Source organism: Pseudoliparis swirei, chromosome 11 (genome assembly GCF_029220125.1).
Source record: "Pseudoliparis swirei isolate HS2019 ecotype Mariana Trench chromosome 11, NWPU_hadal_v1, whole genome shotgun sequence".
Lineage (NCBI taxonomy): Eukaryota > Metazoa > Chordata > Actinopteri > Perciformes > Liparidae > Pseudoliparis > Pseudoliparis swirei.
The window spans coordinates 14770660-14791359 of NC_079398.1; the positions used below are offsets into that span (position 1 = coordinate 14770660).

At 44.5% G+C, this 20700-nt stretch overlaps 4 protein-coding genes across 5 annotated transcripts in view; 3 read left to right on the top strand and 1 right to left on the bottom strand.

Moving 5' to 3' along the window:
• Nucleotides 1-20700, bottom strand: part of LOC130201381 (hepatic sodium/bile acid cotransporter-like) — a 106619-nt gene that overhangs the window by 13134 nt on the left and 72785 nt on the right. The gene's annotated exons all lie outside the window — the stretch shown is intronic.
• Nucleotides 37-5621, top strand: LOC130201382 (ras-related protein Rab-15-like). Of its 2 annotated transcripts, XM_056426377.1 has the most exons (8): nt 37-785; nt 1214-1308; nt 3724-3784; nt 3893-3953; nt 4047-4124; nt 4225-4314; nt 4609-4674; nt 4781-5621. In XM_056426377.1, exons 1-8 carry the CDS (start codon nt 754-756, stop codon nt 4931-4933), a joined length of 636 nt encoding a protein of 211 aa, XP_056282352.1. In that variant the 5' UTR covers nt 37-753; the 3' UTR covers nt 4934-5621. The 2 variants fall into 2 exon arrangements, with proteins under 2 accessions (XP_056282352.1, XP_056282353.1); XM_056426378.1 differs by having other exon boundaries at nt 37-1308.
• gpx2 (glutathione peroxidase 2) lies at nt 5705-7528 on the top strand. The gene is made up of 2 exons (XM_056426379.1): nt 5705-6336; nt 6906-7528. Exons 1-2 carry the CDS (start codon nt 6115-6117, stop codon nt 7257-7259), a joined length of 576 nt encoding a protein of 191 aa, XP_056282354.1. The 5' UTR covers nt 5705-6114; the 3' UTR covers nt 7260-7528.
• LOC130201665 (signal-induced proliferation-associated 1-like protein 1) overlaps nt 19717-20700 on the top strand; it is a 33538-nt gene continuing 32554 nt past the window's right edge. The window contains exon 1 of the mRNA XM_056426753.1: nt 19717-19765. Within this exon, the coding sequence (XP_056282728.1) occupies nt 19717-19765 (49 nt within the window). The remainder of the gene's footprint in view (nt 19766-20700) is intronic.

Genomic DNA, 20700 nt, shown 5'->3' on the forward strand with positions numbered 1-20700 from the left:
TAAGACTTCTAAGTTACTCCTATTGTGTGTTTGTGTGAATGTGTGTGAGTGTGTGTGTGGGCGTGTGGAGGGAAGTGGCTGCATGAAACTGCTAATAGAAAGCAATCAAGAGGCATCATTTTCACGTTTAAGGATATTCAATTTCCCTAAATCCCTTCTCATGAATTGTGTCAGGTGGAAAGAAGATTCAGATTTCTTTGTTTTTCTGTTTCAGATGTTATCTGGACAATAAGAGGCCGATGCCTGTACTCGGGATACTATTAAGGACACAGAGGTTAAATCCTTATTAATATTTCAGAGAATTCGGGGCTTTACATCAACAGAAGTTTACATGTTGGATTTCTTTAAAGCCGGATTCTCATAGTTGTAATAAAAAATGGTAAGATTCGATTGTTGTAATGCAAAGGTAAAATAACATAAATAAATGGCTTTGGATTAGATATTTAGTATTCTATGGCAAAAGTCTGCACTGGAAGTGTGGATGAACAACATAAAAAGAAAAGGACATGTTGTACATTGTTTCCGATGTATAATAATGTAAAACGTGAACACCTTTGTTGGTGTTAAGCCAACACGTTCTGGGGAGGGTGGGGTTACATTGTGGGGATGCGGTCTCATGACTTGAGTCTATCTAATACCTGGATATAGCTCTGCATATATATGTTGTTTACATATTGATTTTAGGATCAGCTCCTGTGTGATGTGTCCCAGCTAACAACCCCACAGGCCCCACTGCAAGAGGCAGCCTCTTCAATGATGCAGGTCGTGTGCTGCCTCCAGGGGACGTAGGTAGTGACTTAGAAAACAAGCACGTACATTCCAAATGAAATAATGTCATCTTTGTTGCGCAGTGTAAAGTCTTTAAATGAGAAGATAGTGGCCATTGAAAACATTATGTGGATTAAATACATGAACACTAATCAGCGTTGTTCATGTTTCTACCATCTTTAACCTATAATGTGATCAACTCGGATGGAACAACAATATAACTTGCTATTATATATATATGTATAATATCTGTAATCAACCATCTTATATAAAATGCTGCGAGTTGTGAATTAGAACTTCACTTGTATCTGACGTTTCCGAGAATTTTTTTTCCCGAGGGGCCCTGAAAGCAGCATACAGCAACAGTGTGCCTATGCGACGTGGTCATGCCTTCTCCTAAGTTGTAGTTGCTGGTCATGGCTAAGCAGTACGACGTGCTGTTCAGGCTGCTGATGCTCGGAGACTCGGGCGTCGGGAAGACGTGCATGCTGCGCAGGTTCACGGAGAGTTACTTCGACCATTCACACATCTCCACCATCGGTAAGCCACCCAACAACTGTTCACTGGCGCCTGTTCACACACTCATCCTATTGGTCCGAGTTGAACCGGATACATCAGTGAATTCATTTAAATTATTTATTTGTCCAGTTTGATATTCAGAAGAGCTGAGTGTTTTACCTTTTGTTAAAGTATAAACAGGCCCACTCAGCTAGTGGGATTAGTACAAATACCCTCGGGCCATAACAGGCCTGAAACTTGACTGAAAAACCTGACAATTGCTTAGACAGCTCGTCTGAAATATTAATAATGCATTACAGATATATGCCTTCAAGAAATATACGTAAGGATGCAGGAGAGGTCTGAAAGCATGGGTTTTAATTGTCACAGTCACTACAATGGTAAAGAAAGGTTCACAGGAAAATACAGTTTATCTGCCTTAAGAGTGTTTCATATCCTGTTATGATATTTAGGAAAAATGGCAATTAGTGCTCAGACTGTGTGATAAACTAATGACTCAGTGTGAAGCTGCTACACACAATAGTGTAAATTATGTCCACATTAGCAAAGAAACACAGTTGGCAGACTTGGCACATACTTCCATGGGAGGCTACATTTGTGTGACTGTAAAAACTAAATGCAAAAAGAAGTGCTGTCTGAGTAAATCCAGAGTGAGAAGAGCTGGATCGCAGGAGTGCTTTGCATGGGATTAAACCCAGTTAGTAGTGCAAGTGCATTGTACATGACATCTCCTCCTTTTGAGGTGCAGGATGACAGTTATTATTGGGAGACATTAGTCAGCTTCCCTCCTGATCTGCACCCACATTACTCTCGAGCACGGTGTGTTTCAGAGAGCTGTGGGAGCAAGAAGCTGAACGCACACGTTGGATATATGACATAAACACACATAAGTAAGGCACAAATGGCATGATTTGAATGCAAGCTTTTGTCAGTACCAAGGTGTTAAAGAAGCTTTTTGTTCCACAAGAAGCACTGTTTGAAAGGTGAACCGCACCATCAAATGCAGATTTCTGTCGCAGAATACAACCTGAAGATAAAATCCTCTCATTCTATATAAAGATGACCAGGGACATCATTTTACTTTTAATATAATTTTACTGAGATGCACAGAAGCCACTTTTTCGGATTTCAATAAAAAACATTCAAATACTTATTTGGATATGCAGTAGTAGAGCAGAGACACTAATCAATAAATCAATTATTGTCTGGCAGTAAATTAATCTTTACAGTCAAACTGTTCTGGCTCACTGGGACACTTTAATTTAGAACAGGGCCGTTGTTAATGCATTTAACACTCGAGCCATAACATTGATTTTATTTTGTTTCTATTTTATTTTTCAAGCAATAATTTACATTATCTGGGTGATATGGACAACATTTTCCATCCCGATAAAGGTCATTTCATCTCGAAAACAATATACGTGGCCATATGTCTTGTTTTCTGCTAATTTAATAACCATATAGTCTATTTGACATAACCACATGCTAAAGCATATTTGTGTATGCTCCCGTGGGAATTAAATATATATATAATACAAATTAAAATAATATATATATATATATATATATTTCCAGCTATATCCGTTGATAATGCTATGTTTGCATGCGTGCACACATACAGAGTAATCAGATTAAGACTATCCCTTTATATAAATATATATTTGATTGCGTTTGACTTCTTGAGAAATGCGAGTTAATATGTGCATTGAAAGTGGATATATTTTCATATTTAATTATTTCCTAGACCTTTCTCTACTCGGCAGCTTTGCTGCGTTAATCTGTCGCATGTGACCTCCGGCTCTCGGACTGGTGCTCAAACAAGACAATCACTTTGAAGATGTGGTTAGCTTGTTTATTGGAAAGCTACTTTTCATAAATTTCTCGCGATATTAGATCAAATTGAATAATCAGGATTCAGGAATGAATCATTAATTAAATATTATTCTATCTATTTAGGATAGATAATCTCAAAACTGCAATCCAACTATACTAATGCAGACAGTATGTAGCGTGAACAACAGAAATAAATTATTTTTTAGCGTGGACAGGAAAACAAAATGAGAAGTGATTTAAGTATATGAACAGTCTATTATCTTTACTTTAATGTATCCATAAGTCTTGTTGGCAGCTGGTGCTACTCTGGTACATTTCTTAGCTCTTGTTCAATTGCAATTTGTGGAGACCCGGTGACTTCAAAGCTGACGGCATGCAGGGCCTGAGACACTATTCACGGGGGATAATAGTGTCTGAGCAACAATTAAGTAGAAACGCACAACTGCACATGTAAAATACCACAAAGCTTATTGTTCACCAAGTTGTCACAGTCGTGAAGTGACTCCAGGTTGACCTTGTGAAGGTGTTTACTTCGGTTTTGGGTCGTTGACTCTGCTTTTCACTGAATATGAAATGTCATTGTTCTCCTTTTTTATTTCGTAGGAGTTGATTTTAAAATGAGAACACTAGAAGTAGATGGAATCAAGGTGCGAGTACAAATATGGTAAGTCTTGTCTAATTAGGTTTGCGTGTGCAGTATGCTGACCTGCATGCTGGGTAATCTTCTTCTGCGGATGTGTGTGTGTATGTGTGTGTGTTGTCCTGTGTGCAGGGACACGGCGGGTCAGGAACGTTATCAGACCATCACCAAGCAGTACTACAGGCGTGCACAGGTGACCCCCCGACCCCCCCCCCCATCTGAACATGTCGCCTTCATGGGTCTCTCTAGCATTCATTCTAACCCTTCTTCGTGAATTCTTGTCTAGGGCATCATCTTTGTATACGACATCACGAGCGAGTCGTCCTTCCAGCACATCGTGAAGTGGGCCAGTGATGTGGACGAGGTATAAACACCTGCATGGTGCTCTCTTGCTGCGAGTTACAAGATTATGAGGCCGCCGATCTCTCCGGAACTGTCTCTTTCTTTCTGCTGGCGTTTTGCAGTTCGCCCCGGACGAGGTGCGGACGATCTTGGTAGGAAACAAGTCTGATGAGGAGCTCAGGAGGCAGGTACCAAAGGACCAAGGAAGCAAGGTTCGATTTAACCTTATTTTGTGGGTTTTATTAGGATATTTTTCATGGTCTATTTTTGCATACAACTTGCATAATAAGTGATCATTATTTTATTATTTTATTAATATTTTGGACACAGCACGTCAGTTCATTTATATGAATATTTCTTTAAAAACTAATTGTTAGGCTAGTTAATAACTACTAACACTCAGTCTCCTAAACCCTGTATTAATGTTCTCACAGAAAAATGAACTAAAGCTAAAAAATACCTTTTGTTGTACTTATTTCTTACCATATCATACCTGCATACTGCAGCTAGCAGAGAGCTATGGGATGGAGTTCTTTGAGACCAGTGCTTCCACCAGCAGTAATATCAGTGAGGTAGGATTCAAGGTCATGGCCAGAGAAACTGTCTGATGTGCACAAATACTGCGGGGAACTCATTATAATGTATTATCTTGTGTTTTTCACTTCCTACTTCCTTCAGGCCTTCACTCGAGTGACAGAACTGGTGCTGCAGGCTCACAAGAAAGACGTGGATAACTTGTTGGGATCTCTGGACGATTATCTGGAGAAGGCCGCTTTGGAAGAGGAGAAAGGCTCCGACTGCGACACCATTCGGAAGGCCTGCGCCTGTTAGGAGAAGGAAAGGTCGCAGTACTATGGCTCATACTTTAGCTTAAGACATATGCTCCCCACTCAGCCCTCCTCCGCCTCCTTCATGGATACTGGGATCATCTGGCCAGAAGGGTGCTCAATTGGTTTGAGCTTTGTAAGTATGTGAGACGCTAGCTGCAGTTAGCAGCAGCAACCAGCAGGGGGCGGTTTCTGTTGCATGACGCTGAGCCCTGGAGCTATCAATGCACGTGCTATGTGTGTATATTTATATATATATATCAATAAATGTGTGTGTGTATGTATATATGTGTGTGTGTATACACACACACACACACATATATACACACACACACACACATGTTTGTGTGTGTATATATGCTAAAACAAGGTAGCCAGAGGACAGAGTTGAATTATTTACGCCTCGAAACTCGAACCAAGCAGGGGTGGATTCTTTTACACAATGGGCTTATTTCCTCAAGGAAGATGGTGTTGTGTCATGTCCAGTGACCTTTCTGAATGCAGTGCATGTTTGTTTTCCACCCTGAATGTAAATGTATACGTTAGTTTTTGTTATGAACGTGACTGGCATTGCCTGCTGTGTGTTACACATTTAAGCAGGCTGCTCAGAATGATGTTTTCAGGGTTTGCTGAGGTGCCACATGATATGTCATTTAAACGTATTGTTAATAAATTGCCAGATTTAAAACGGATGTATTGGGTATATGGGTATATGAGCCTTGCTGAGTCACTTGGTTAGGTTAGTTAGGTAGAGTTCAGACAGGTTCATTTATTTTTCATCAGCTGCTGTGAAAGACATGTTACATTTTTAACCACTGAGAAATCTGAAACCTGTCATAGAGATGCCAAACCCAAATGCACCCCATAATACATGCTATTTCCCCTTTACAATGACCATGTCAAATACATACCCGGGATAACACTCACTCACTTTAACTTCCAATGATTACCAACAGAGACATTCTAAAACGTAAACCCCTTTCAAAAGCTCAAAACACTTCTTTATGTACTTTAGTGGTTTTACAATCCAACTACCTGAAAGTTGTGAAGAGCAATGTCTGTGAGGAGGAGATCAGTTTCTTGCAGCCATTTGACACCCATGAAAGGGGTCAGGTGACCAAGCGGTTGGATACAGTCACAGGTTGAGATCCCGGCTGCCTCCAGTGAGGAAGCACGGGAGGCAAGATGACGTTCATCGCCAAGACCTTCTACGACCTGAGAGCCACCACGCTGGAGGGGGACTCGGTGGATTTCAATGTGTTTCGGGGACGGGTGGTCCTGATCGAGAATGTGGCCTCTCTCTGAGGCACCACCACCCGGGACTACAGCGAGCTCAACCAGCTTCAGAGCAAGTACCCCCACCGGTTCGTGGTCCTGGGTTTCCCCTGTAACCAGTTTGGGTATCAGGTCAGTGAAGCAGCATTGGGTTGGGTTGACCTCACAATCAATATCTGCTTATCTGGATAAAGCGCATTACACGACTATGCAGATGATGTTTATTTTCTATTCATATTGAAACTGTGTATATATATAATTCATAAAATAAGGGATTGAAATTCACTTTCAATATCTGATGAAATTCAGGTGACGAATAAAAAAATATATTTGTATGTTTTTTTTCTTTATAAATATATATATATTTATATATAAAGAAAAGAAATATACATATATATTTTTTCTTTATATATATATATGAAGAAGAAAAACTACATGAATATATAGTTTTTGTTAGTCACCTGAATTTCATCAGATGTTTAAAGTGAATTTCAATCCCTTATTTTATTAATTGTGCGTGATTCTCATTATATTTGTCATTAAAGTAATTAACTCAACTAGAGAGTGCAGCTGGCTTGGTACACTGTAACCGTTCCAGTTATCACCAAAACTATCGGCAAACTATGACCTTAAAGTCTTTATAAGATTGCTATGGAGTATAAAACCATTGGAAAATAAAACAAATGAACACTGTTTTGCAGGAGAACTGCAGCAATGGTGAGATTCTGAATTCCCTGCAGCATGTTCGTCCGGGCGGCGGCTTTCAACCCAGCTTCACCATCTTTGAGAAGTGTGACGTCAACGGGACACGCACACATCCAGTCTTTGCCTATCTCAAAGATAAGCTCCCATTTCCTGATGATGACTCCACCTCCTTCATGCAGGACCCCAAGTTTCTGGTTTGGAGTCCCATCAGCAGGACGGACGTCTCCTGGAACTTTGAGAAGTTTCTCATCGGGCCGGAGGGAGAGCCCTTTAAAAGATACAGCAAGAAGTTCCCCACCATTGATATTGAGCCTGACATTCAGAGACTGTTAAGATTAACTAAATCCTAAGAACAGCCTCCACCTCTTAATAACTTTTCATCAATCGCAGTCAAAGCTGATATGCTGTCCTTCCCACTTTTAAGCCTTATTGAATGACGTTGATATTCTGAAAAGTTAAGGGAATATTATCTGAGACCTTATAAGTGCTTAGGAGTTGTGGAGTAAGCAGGTATTTCCTTATGCATGTCATTCTGCTTCTTGTCCTATCAAAGTGTGGCCAGCAGATGGTGCTACTGATTTGATTTAACAAGTACTCTGTCGTCATTTTATGAATTAACATTCACGACACGCACATCCTCGGAACATGTTTGCACTGGAATAAAACCCTAAACCCCAATATTCTCTCTCACTGATGTCTTTTTTTAACCAACAAAGCACCTCCTATAAAGATGTGTTGCTCTGATGCAAGGTTGACAAAAATAGATGCTGTCATGTCTGAAAAAGCTCCGTGGAGGCATAATAATGAGGATTATTGAAGAACAGTGGGAAGGGTGCGGAACTCGGATGCATGTTTTCATTGCTAATTTAAAGGCGCACAGGCTATTCCTCTACATTATGCACCCTCTCCTCTGCTGATTCAGTCTTTATCTGTTAAGATCTTCTTTATTCACAAGATATACATTTCCAGGTCTGCTGACACCAGCCTACACAGCAGCAGGGATGCTTTACTACCACAGTGACACTTAAAGACACCTCTTAAATCATGCATTTAGAAGAGCATCGGCCTTGCCACTGTGTAATTAGCTCTTATCTGCCTTTGATTTTCCATGCACAGCGTGCATTGTTTCTGAGGTCTGCAGATTAGCTGTGGGTTTTCTGCACATCAACTCATATCAGCTGATGTCAGCGCCACAGGCTGCAGAGGCCAGGCAGTTTCTTAATGGCTTTGGCAGGTTGCTGTGGGGACAATAGTGGAACAATATGACACTGTTTTAGATGCTTGTAGATAGCCTGACTCACTGTCTTTGCAAATCACATTTAAATATTTGTATTGTCATGATACACAAGGACATTTGATTAATATATTTCCTACATGTCTAGTCTGTGGCTTACAGCCCAGTATTGTTGCCTATTAGAAACAACAAATGTTGGAGGAGGAATATCAGGGGCCTCCCCTCCACGCTGCTCCCCTGCACACTCAGCTTGCAGAAAAATACCACCAACAATCGTTTAAGTTTCAGAAATGAATCACTCAATTGGATTATAATGTAATATAACTACCTCATCACATTTGACTGTGTCAAATTTAACACAAATTCTAACTTTGTCTCGAGACAATACTTTTGATTTGCATATGTTTCATTCCAAATAACCCTGTAAGCAACTGCAGCGATAGTATATAAATAATATAAATACGCATGCAATTATTTACTAGATACAATATATTGCCTGGGCTGCTTTTGAATCCGCTCACTCCAGAGATGATTAATGATGTCTGATATCAGACAGGGCAACAGGTCATGACGTCGTTCAAACTCGAAAATGAGAATATATGTGTGTGTGTGTGCGCGCGCGTTTAACAGGAAATGTGCAACAGTAGGTCAAAGGTTGTTGCTTTCCGAACAATAGGTCAATGGGTTCAGGTGAGCTCATGTTTTTCGTTACATTTCCGCAGAAATATCTAAAATAACTTTACTCCGATTTGTCCAAACCTAAACATAAACAAGTGTGTACCTACAGAGCTTTCGCTGCCTCGCATTACTTCACAGGATGTACAACCTGTGCTTTCAAAGCAGAGTGAGAGCTCCTCACTTCCTTTCCCGTCTCCTCGTCTACCCACTACAGGTGAGCACTGTTGCCACGGTAACGTTTGCTTTGCCCGACGAAGGCTTCTCGCGAGACTCCGGGGCAGAGAGGAGGGAAAGAGAGGGAGCGAGAGAGAGAGAGAATGAGACTGCCTGAATGATCTCATCCCTTCAGCAGCTGCATAGCGCAGCCAGGAAAACCCGTAACTTTCTATCAAACTTCCAAGTTGCCTGTCGGCGGGCGACACACCGGGGAATTCACGGTTCGAACCGGAGCGGACCCGGTTTCCCCGGGAAGGAGAGGAACGCGTGGCGGACTTTGTCGTGTCGGACTTTACAGGATATTGTAAACGAGTTTAAACAAAAAGAGGAAACCCCCCCCGCCGCCGCCTCCGCCTCGCATTGTGTGACATCCGAAAGCTCGAGGCAGAAAGGAGGAAAGGTGAGTCGGAACGTGGCGCTCGTCTCGCGCACAGGGCGCCCATAACGTTACACGCCACATCTGTCGGCTGTCTGTGGACAACGCGTATCTTTGTGCTGCGTGGAGGTGCGGCGTGGAGCCGGTGCGCTGCCGGTGCCCGTGTTTCTGTCTGCCTGCCGGGCTCGGTGGTGAGCGGCATGGACTCGGTACCGCACGTCTCTGGGTTTAGACGTCGGCATCCGCGGCGTCGTTGTCGGCTGCATGTCAAGGGCATTGTTCTCCCCCCGGGGCGCTGCTTTTGGGCAGCCGCTGTACAGGTGGTAGTGTGCACACGTCACCGTCACATACATATATACACACACGTACATATGGTTGGTCTCCTCGTGTTAGTGTCACCACCCTGAAGACATATGTTTATATGTCAGCGTGGTGCTGTTGCCGCACGAGGACATCTTTCTGGCAGTTGATGTCCTTGCAGGGTTGCCAGGTCTGTGTGACAAAACCAGCCCAATGGCCAATAAAACCAGCCCAAAAACCAGCCCAATATCAGAACTCAAAATATGCCCGTGCCAAACCATATACACTGCTTTTAAAGTCCATGTCCATGTGTGTACGTGCTGATCTGGAGTCAGTTTTGTAGGATTTGGGTATAAATAAATTATTTCATTTAAAATATGGATTTTTATTTAAAGATATTCATGTAATTTGCATGCAAAATAGGTCTACCCGAACCAGCGGACAAGAAATTCAACTCGCGGCAACACTTGAAAAGTAGCCCAATTCCGCGGGGAAACCGCGGACCTGGCAACACTGTCTCCTTGCGCCACATCTGCCTGGCCCCGAGAGCTCTGATTGGTTACTGTTGCTTCTGATCAGGCCGAGCTGATTGCGTGCAGGCTCATCTTATAGGAAGCAACCCATGCTAAATGTTAAATGTTGTGTAATCAGATGCGACCCAATCAGACTATCCATTTGTTGATATAATGGATGAATAATGTGCAGAATATACAGAAACCAGACTGTCTGTGCCCGCTATAGGCTGCTTTAAAAATATAGAGAATACAGACTGTTAGTACATGAGTAGAATAGGAAATATTTGGCAATAATAGGCAAGAAGGCAAACCTACGTTTGTAACTAGCAGGAAACAACGGCAACCTTTAAAAGTTCAAACATAAGCAGTATTGTGTCTGAACAAGCATATTCACAAAGTATCAGCACTATCAAACCCCAACTATGCAGGTGGGCCCATGGACATCCCAGAACTGGATCAGTGCCTGCTCCAGGAGCTTGTTGGCGGTGGAGAACTTGGCCATGAGTCAGGTGACAAAAGGAAGCTTTGGAGTCTAGCTTGTTGCGAGGATCAAGGATGCTTGGCATTCTCAATAGGCTTAGCTGACCTGCGGCGCGCTGGGCATGACTGATCATACACTGCTCTGCAATATTTTACGACTGAGTCTAATCTCAGCATGCAAACGCTCAATGTGATTGTCCTTTGAGGGGAAAACAAGTCATTGCGTCTCACGTCTCCCAGCATACATCGTCCTCCCACTAGTTTATCACTGGAGGACGGTGTTTCTATTTTCACTTTTTGCATCATACTTTTGCATCATACTCGCACAACAATAACAATCGTTAATGTGCTTCGTTTGTCGTAGAGTCGTGCACAGAGGGACGCTTCCTGTTGCTGAACTGAGCCAATGTCTCTATTGTCTCTCGTGCATTGGCTCTGGGGGAACCGCTCGAGCAAAGATCAAAGACAAGAGGAGCATTGTGCTGCTTTATAATTTGCCACTCTGGAATGTGTGTGCTGCAATTATGCTAAATTGCCATCGCGAAATGCTTGAATTAACATTAATTAGATTATTGTTATGATTTATTTACTCTCAAGTTCAAAGTGAACTTTATAGTTTAAATGATCGTAATGTGCAAAGTAGGTTTTTAACCGTGCTCGTCTTTCAAAGCTTTGCGTTTGCATCATTTCCCCAAACTTCTTGAACTTTTGGATTCATCCATACCACCTGACCGGCTGCTGTTCAGCGTGTGCCCCGGTCACTTCTCGCTGTTACTGACGGACTCGACGACGAATCGCACAGAAATGGCCTCTGATGAGCTGGTGCACCAGTGTGGCTACGAGGCCGATTCCTTCATGCTTGTTGACTCTGGCAGACACCAACATGAGTCATGTATTCATGAGCTTTGACCAAACCTTCAGTTATATAGCTGAAAACATAGCACTTGTTTTTGAGGTAAAAAAGGGAAGCTTCGTCAGTTTTAAGACGAGCGATAGTTCAGACCGGAATGAGTCACTGATGGTCAGAAGTCAAATGACTTGGCGGTAATATGGCCTCCAGCGTTTATTTCTCCGTGTGAGTGTCTTTTGTCTGGTGACTGAGGGGGCTGATGAGTTTGATTGTAATGTGGAGTGACTTCGGGTCTGCGTTTCCTGCTTGCTAAACTGTTGGAATGCTCCGTCTTTGTCCGGATCGGACGGTCCACTGTACACCAGCCGACGGAGGAGAGCAGAGGGCTCGGAAACTACAATAGTGATGATGTAATCCATTTTCAGTGCACTGTCACAGAGTAAATGCATGCCGACAAGGGGAAATTCCAGTCCCCTTCGCCCCACCTGCCACACAGTTTGGGGAATTTTTACCTCCCGGATAAATGCTCGGCAATTCGGACTCTGTAATTATCTATGCGAGAGATTCGGTGGGGCTCACTGCCACTGAGGGAGTTTAGCGGTGGGACGGGTGCAATGTGTTGCTGTTGACTCTGAACCGTAACCCTGATTGACAGTTGTGTCTTTATTTGTAACAGTTTAGCTCCCCACCTTCCTTTTTGTATTAGTTGTTTTCATCCTGTCACGAACTATCATGTCATTCCAGATCCTGCTTCCCATCTCGTCAATTTAACTCCCCTCACCTGCCTCTGATCACTCCCTCGTTAGTCCCTCATTACCTTCACCTGGTCCTCATGCACATCTCACCTGTTGCCCATTCCCTCATTAGTCCCTGTCTACTTAGGTTCCCTCACTTGCACTTGTCCTCTGCCAGATTGTCTTGTGTTTTCAGACCAAGCCCTCGAGCGTTCCACTGTGTTTGTTTATTCGGTCTGTTCCTTTCCTGACAATACTTTCAGTGAAGGATCTTTATCAGCATTATCTGTCTCCTGAGTCGTGCATTTGGGTCCACTCTAATCCTGTCGTGACATTATTTGGTTGTCTGTTGCCTCTGTGCTCACGCACTAAAGCAACCTCTCTGGGCCGGAGTTCTGTCACGCTGCTTCCAACTCTCAACCCCAATCCAGAACCCACAGCCATGCAGAGATCAGACACTGTGTGATTCCCCTCTTCTGCGTCCATCAAACCGCAAGCAAGCCCAAAGTAGTACGACACGGCGTAGAGATCGGAAGATGGGGAAGAAAAACATGACAAATTTGACCAACAACCATGCACTGAATAAAAAAACAGATGATTAAAAAATATATAAACTTTCCATCATAAAATCTGGAATTCTGTTCATGATGATGTGTCTCCGCTGCCACACGGCGATGACGTGCTCGATATTGTCTCGACATGTCTGCCAGTTTTCAACCCCGTCCTTTACTCACCGGAATGGGTTACAGGACTCTGCTTGGAGAGGAATCTCAACGTCGAGCGGAGCTAAAGGCCCCGTGCCCCATGCAGAGCCGCGGTGGAAAAATAATTCTACGTTCAAAAACCAGAGAGGTCTTTGCTGTTGTCCCTCCTGTGGACAGAAATCTGAGAAGCAGGCAGGAATGCGCGAGGGCTCGGTCATGGCCGAGCTCAAAACAGATCTCAATGTGGAGACGGGTCTGTTCAGCTTGTCCTCATTCCTCTGCATGCTTCTGACTGTTTTCGTTACTTCCAGGTGTCACTTTTACCATGTGAGTTGTAGAAAAACGGGAATGCTGGCACAACAAGACACCATGTGAGGTGTTCCCACTGAAAACACTGCTCTCTGAACATTGTCCACCGCGGAGCTGCTTAAAGTTGTCTAAAAAATAGTGAACACATTCTCCAGTTTGTGTTGTGCTTTGTTTCCTGTACTCAAACAAAACAATCATAAAAAGCCCTTCTCAGATTGCTCCAAACTTTTCACATTCTTTGCTTTGGAACCAGGGAGTTCATTTCCACCCGCAGAGTTCCTGCTTTGCTCGTCGCAAAGCCGAGAGGGAAGAATGAGCCCAGTGTGAACCCGAGGCATCCTTTTGCCTAATTCAGATGACTTTTTAAACAAATAGTAGTTTTAGGTGGAGTGAAGTGAGTAGGAAAATGCAGTATGTCCAAGCAGTTTGGTTTTATTACCCAAAGATTTACACAAAAACATGTATTATATTGCAATATTGGAATAATCATGCTGCAGAGTTTATAACGGAACACTATCGGATGAATTAGTTTAGCTTTTCAAGTCGCTCCAGGTGCAAAGGGCAGATAGGGCTGGCTAATAACAAACATGGCTGCTTTCCCAGCCTTTCCTCCCTCTCGCTGCCTGTTTCCTGTGTGTTTTTTTGATGTATTCCAGGATACCGGATACCTTTTTAAAATACATGCATGCAAAGTTGAGTTTTGGCACCAGAGCGCCTGTGCTTGGTTCAGCAGTTCTCATCCCCGTTTCTGCTGCGTGAGGAACGGTGGTCGTGTTGTTGCCATGTTTGTGTTTAAAAGCATTCCGACTTGCCTTGAATGTTAATTAGGAGGAAGAAGGATAAAACATTCACCTGTACATCCTGGTTTGCTGTTGAGCCCTGAATATGAACCGTTTGCCTATTTTTAACCAACCGTAAAAAAACAATAATACAAATACACGTGGTAGGCAAACACTCGTCGTGATGGTAGATGCACAAGAGGGACCCAGTCCAAACTGGCTCTTCTCCTCTGTGACTTAGGAGGAGGAGGAGGAGGAGGTTGCATTCGGCTTCACTCTATCAATGGACGAAGACTAGAACAAAATAGTTCCTGGGACAACTGTCGTATGTGGCCTGATTTAATAAAGCAGATGTCAGTTTGCTTGCCTTTTGCTGTCATGTATTTTCAATATTCTGGCGTTTTAATGGAAACCAAAGTAGTGACGACACTTCACCCTCGGCCGTCTGTTTCACATAAGACGTGGCTTTCATGGAGCTGCAGCTCACATGATAAACCACAGCAGCAGCAGCGCTGCGCAGGTTTGCTGGCACCAACCGTGACCTAGCCGGGCACCACTGTTATGCAACACTAGCCGACGTATCGCAGTTCAAATGACTGTATGAATTGATTAACCTTCTAATTGAACTGGAAGTGCACTGTGCTATGCGCTGGAAACGTACCAAAATCAATACGGTTCACTCGTAAAACTCTTTGTGTCCGCATCAAGCCCGTACACGTCCGGGACTCAGCATTCAGAAACTATTTGCCATTTCTGACACATAATGTTGACTCGTGAAGCCCACCTGAGCTTTCCACTGAGGCCGCCGTTGGGGAATCCGGCTGCCCTCCGAGTTGTGTGGGACGACACAGTCGGCCAGGCTTCTCCAGAGACACCCCCCCCCCCGAGGTTTCCCGCGAGCAGGGTTGCCAGGTCTGTGTGACAAAACCAGCCCAAAAACCAGCCCAATATCAGAACTCAAAATATGCCCGTGCCAAACTATATACACTGCTTTTAAAGTCCATGTCCATGTGTGTACCTGCTGATCTGGAGTCAGTTTGGTAGGATTTGGGTATAAATAAATTATTTCATTTAAAATATGGATTTTTATTTAAAGATATTCATGTAATTTGCATGCAAAATAGGTCTACCCGAACCAGCGGACAACAAATTCAACCCGCGGCAACACTTCAAAAGTAGCCCAATTCCGCGGGAAAACCGCGGACCTGGCAACACTGGCCGCGAGGATAACAAGCCGCCGCTGTTCCGGTCCTCGTGCGCTCGGTGCTGCAGCCCATGCCGCTGCCTCGTTAAATCGCGTACCTGGCAAGATCCTCATGCTTCTACCTGCATCCTTGCAAATGAAGTCACTATGTTGCTGAGAAGAGCTTGTGCACAAGTCAGGCACACAATGCATGTCTCTGGGCAGCACAGCAGCTATTTGACCCACGCGGGGGGGTCATTAATCAAGCTTTCACCTTGACTCTGGCCTTCCACGGCGGCCGCCTGTGTACTCCTTCTGACTGCGGCCCCGTTAGCTGAGGATCCTCTTGTCTCCGAGCAGCACTCTCATGTCACTGATGAGTCTGTGGGGAAGTATTGCACAGAGGGAATGCGTCCCATCATGGCTGCCCCCATTCATCTCTGCTATTCAATGAGTTGATGTGCTTCCCCCTTATTGCTGCAGAGGTGTATTCGTTGATCGCTTGATGGATCAGGTTGTCTGACAAAATGAACTCCAAGGATGTTTAGAGCATCTTATGATCTATTTAATTTCTTTCTCTGGGGGGGCTTTCAAATAGATTGTGGTGAACGCTGCTGCTGCTGCAGTGACGCTCATGTTTCTCATGTTTGCTCAGCTGGGTCCCGACCCTTCCCAACATTCCCATTCAAACCATCAGAGGGGCTCCTCTCCCAGAACATCACCTTGCCACAACCGGTCCAGACAGTACTATCAAAACACAGAACAATCCAATAGGTCATTCCCAAAGTATTCCATTTTTAAAATCCCGTTTCAGCAGCAGCGGGTCCTGTCGTGGGTTTCATGTTCCATGTGAGCCGTTTCTTTGTTGCTGACTGTTTTCATTGTTTTCTCCCGGCGGGCTGTTATCTGATCAGAGCATTCATTTATTGCCTTTGTGTTTTAGCAATAGATACAAGGTCGGTGTTGAATGGGCACAGAGGCTATGATTTTAACTCCAAATGTTTTATTATTTCTTAGTTTGCAACCATTTAAAATCAATGTACTTTATAGTGGTAAAGCTGGTCCAATCAGGGTTCTGTCTGTGTCGTCCTCTGTGATGTCATCAGGCAGACGACGTGAGAGGACATCGCAGACATCTGTCATGTTGACCGCTCTGCCTGGAGAATCCGTCAGGCTGCTGCCAAGCGACCTCGCTGCTCCTACACGGTCCTGGCTCTGCCCTCATGAAGACAATCCTATTCAGTTGTTGCAGTTTGAAATACAAGAAAGAAAAGAAATCAAGACTTTCAAGCAAGTAACGGCAATGTGGCTCACTGATCGAAGACAATAGGGACGAATAATACAAATGGATAACCCGAGCGATGTGAGTCAATCAGGCGACCACCATTATCCTCCCCTGAGCCCAAACCTTTTAGCATTGATTAGTTTGTTTCCATTAGGAACAATGGAGTAACGCGATTGGTATTTCAATAACGGTGTGTATGTGTCATGCTCGCCTGTTGTCTCTAAGCAAGATGATTTTCAGGAACATTATTGACTGCGTCCATTTTTTTCTCCACTGCTCGTGGCCATGAGCCACACGAGTAAACTGCTGCATTGGCCGGCCCAGCTGGACTGGCATGCGACAAATGACCAATCGGCAGGGTTCCCTGGCATGTGTGTGTGACCCCTGGATGGCCCAGCCTCGAGCTGCAACATCCCATCTCCGGCACACCAGCTTTCGCACAATCAAAACACGGTGATGTCATTGACGTTTTGATTGACCCACTCTGTTCAAACGTTCTCCAGCGCCACTTAACTGCTGCCGCCAGCCGTGATGTGACGGTGATCCAGTGGAGCAAATGAAGCAGAACATGCTAGATGCATACGATGTGTGAGCACTGCGGGCTCCCTGTGATCGGTTTGATCGTGAGTGCCTGTGATCACAGAATTAAGTCATAGCAGGCTTGGGAAGTGTTTGGCTAAGCCCCCACCCCCAGTCCTCTGGCACGTGGAGAGGCTGAATTATAGACCTCCGCCTCGCGTCATCACTGGTAATTATACTGCTGCTGCTCTCGAATCCCTTCTATTTTAATCCTCAATTGATGGTGTGTGTGCCACCCCCCATGCTGAGCTGGGTTTTTTGTTTTGTAACACATTCACAGCTTTTCGGATGTTAATTCAGAGCGTATTTCCCTTCTCTCGAGCGAGTAGAGGAACTGCAGAGGCCCTATAAACACCTCTTTACCCCGAGTCCACACGGCCCTGTGAAACAAGGCATGCTGCTGGGAAATGCCCCCATTTCATTGGGGCTTAATCCAAGCGGCCTGGTTGCTCGCTTCAGCAATGCAAAATGTGGTCAAACATCAACATGGCTGCAGTTTATTGCAGTGTGGAAATAATCCAATCTACTGTAATTGCAATAAACCTACAGTTGTTTAAATGAAATGAATGACTACCTCAGCGTAAGCCGCCTCACAGCCTCTCATGGGAGCTGCCGGATCATTTGGCAGAAAAACTGAAGACGGCCGTGCAAGTGTCAGACTGTTTTTAGTGGATGCGAATTTGCAATTGTACTCATCAGTCTTGTGCTACTCACACTCACAAAACAAATGTTCATTGCTGCTGATAATCAGCAGGTGTTTGACCATTTCATACCAGACTGCTGTACCAGGTCGTCACGAGAGATTACACAAGACCTGTGTCTGGAACTACTTGTTGTCACACACACACACACACACACACACACATACACACTCCTACCAGCCCAATTCTAACCGTAACCATAAACTGACCTCACCCCAACCTTTAACCAAGTCTTCAGCCTTAAATGTAGTGATTTGCATTATGTGGATGTGCATTTTGACCCCACAATGTGACCTAATACAGATCTATGTCACCACAAGAAGGGTCAACTAGAGTGAAACACACGCTACCACCAATACTACTACAACCGACTACTCTACTACCGTATTGCAATGCAGTCATTGTTAAATAGATGAGTCAGCTTTCAGTTCATTAAACGTGGGTACAGAAAGCTGACGGTGTTGATGTAGGGATGTATCTCATCACCTTATACAAACTTTATGGCTGAGAGGTATACAAATCACAGCCAGTATCTCCTGTCTGTTTGCCAACAAGAATATCCTAGAATTCCTCTCTGGCCTCCCATCTGCGAAAACTGCATGCTGGACACATTATTGCATTTAATCAAGCCAGAAAGACTGCGGCAGAGTTCCATATGGCCACTGTGTTTATTCACATGCATTACACATTTACTTGTCCTTTCATTCAGAGAGTCTATGAGATCTTTTTGTTCTAATTGGACCCAAACAGAGACCATAACTTGCATTTAAAATGTGAAAAGGTAATCTTGGTTTGAGACTGAGACATTACAGAAATAGCATCTCTTCGAGCCGACTCGGGACGGGATAGTGCCGTCTTTGATGTTTGCAGGAACAGAAAGCGTCTTGAATTTTTTACATTCAGAAATAACTGTTGTCCCATGAGTTTCCTCCCATGAGCCAAATCCACTTGTTTGTGTTCTTGTAGATTCAATAGAAGTTAGACTTTTCCTCCAGGTTTTGCTCTCTGCATGTGTGTGTGTGTGTGTGTGTGTGTGTGTGTACACGTCCATGTGCATCAGGAGCTCGCTGTCTCTCCGATTGGAGTCCTCTCGATGGAGCCGGGCGGACAGGCCTGGAAGAAGGAAGGTGCAGCCTGGAGCAGACCTCAGCTCCCGCCTCATCACAACCTCTCGCATTCCTCTCAAGGCAGCAGCGCTCGGCTTCTCCTCCATTGCCCTTCAGAACGCACAGCTTTTAAAAGCTGACGAGCCCAAATATGAACCTCCTCATTACGAGTCATCTAACCACGTCAAACACCAGGCCCTAAACCAACTCCGGAGATGAATGGATTTATGGACTGTAAAGTTTCTGTTGATCAATTGAACACAAGCCTGACTCTTTTATCTTTATGTTTTGACGGGTAATAGATTAGACTCGAGAGTATAAGAAGTAGTGATCCTTCTTTACTCTGAACAAGCAAGACCAGCGAAGCTGTTAGCAGCGCAGTTAGTAAATTACCCTCTATGATTTGAACAAAGGCTGTCTTTGTGCAACTCCTGGCCTTCCCTGATAATGACATTTGAAATAGGACCGGGTTATCCATTTCTCACTCCAAACACCGTCAAGTGTTTCAAGTGTCTATTTATCCCGCTGCCTCCGCCACGTAACATGTAAAAACCCCGCTGAAGTACTTTCTGCATAAGCAGAGAGGATCCAGGACACCCTGCTGGAAATAATGGCAATGCGTATATCCTGGCGCTCCTCCAGAGCGGTCTTCTTGTGTAAGGCAGTGAGTGAAATTCACTTTGCCAGTGTGTTAGCAATGCCCATGACTCACTGAGCTGTGCGGCAGTGATAGCGAGGGGCCGGGCGACGGGGCAGAGCAGCAGCACATCGCGGAACAATGGAGATGAAGTGCTCCAACTACACGCAGGATTTGCATGGCATGTGTGGTCGGTTGAACAATTCGTCGGTTCAGTTCCTTTATTGTGGCGTTCCACTTCATCCAGAGCTGGTGTTTCATAGATTAAGGCTCTCGGTTTGCAAAGATAGGAGACTGTCAAGTGATGGCAAACATTAAAGTATTTTATTACTGACATCACTTTGACTGTCAGTGTTGCATTTTTCTCTAAGAATTTGCCCAAACATGCCCGACTCCTCTTCCCCCCCCCCCCCCACACACACACTCACGCAGACATTCATCACTTCCTCCACTGAAATTGGTGGAATTCCAGGATGTCGATGCTGGTATCGCCTGCCTGTTTCTCTCTGAAGGTGTCGGGTTCTCGGGTTTGCTCAATCAGACGGGCAGGTTTGAGCCTGATGCACAGACGGGAGGAGGGGGAGAAGGGTCCAAACAAAGAGGGAAGGGCTCCGCAGACGGGAGCCGGGCGAGTGGTGGGGATGCTGCGTTACTTCCCGTGCATCCGTTGTGGCTCTGGGGGGCCGTGGTCAGTCGACACCTCAGCGCATGTGTCGGGGCCGCAGTGTACGCATCACTCCTGGAAACGACTTCCTTGACAGGAAATGATGTCGTGAAGGAGTTAGTGGATTTATCACTGCCCCATTCTTCTCTCCTGAAGTTTCAATGATCCGTCTGACTTGTGTCCCTTTGGGAAGGCTTGCTCACTGGGGAAGAGTGACTGCATCTTGGCTCCAGTCTGTAGCTTTAATCCCGTTTTTCCCACGTTACTTCCCCAAATCTCAGTCATCCGTCAGTTCATGTCTGTCGCGGCAGCGAGTCACACTCGTACGAAAACAAATCGGATAATTTATTGCCTTTTTTTTCGGAAGCCTTCTTCCTATTCTTCCGGACAGGTGAGCCCTTCATGTGCTCGTAACAAATGTCTCCTTCTAGCTCTTTGTTGCTTCGATTGTTTCCAAATTT

What these genes read in the sequence shown, in the direction of transcription:
- LOC130201382 (XM_056426377.1), top strand. Translation starts at nt 754, where the DNA reads ATGATGCAGGTCGTGTGCTGCCTCCAGGGGAC. An exon ending in AAGGTGCGAGTACAAATATG is followed by an intron (nt 3,785 to 3,892) that starts GTAAGTCTTGTC and finishes TCCTGTGTGCAG; the next exon opens with GGACACGGCGGGTCAGGAAC. An exon ending in CCAGCAGTAATATCAGTGAG is followed by an intron (nt 4,675 to 4,780) that starts GTAGGATTCAAG and finishes TACTTCCTTCAG; the next exon opens with GCCTTCACTCGAGTGACAGA.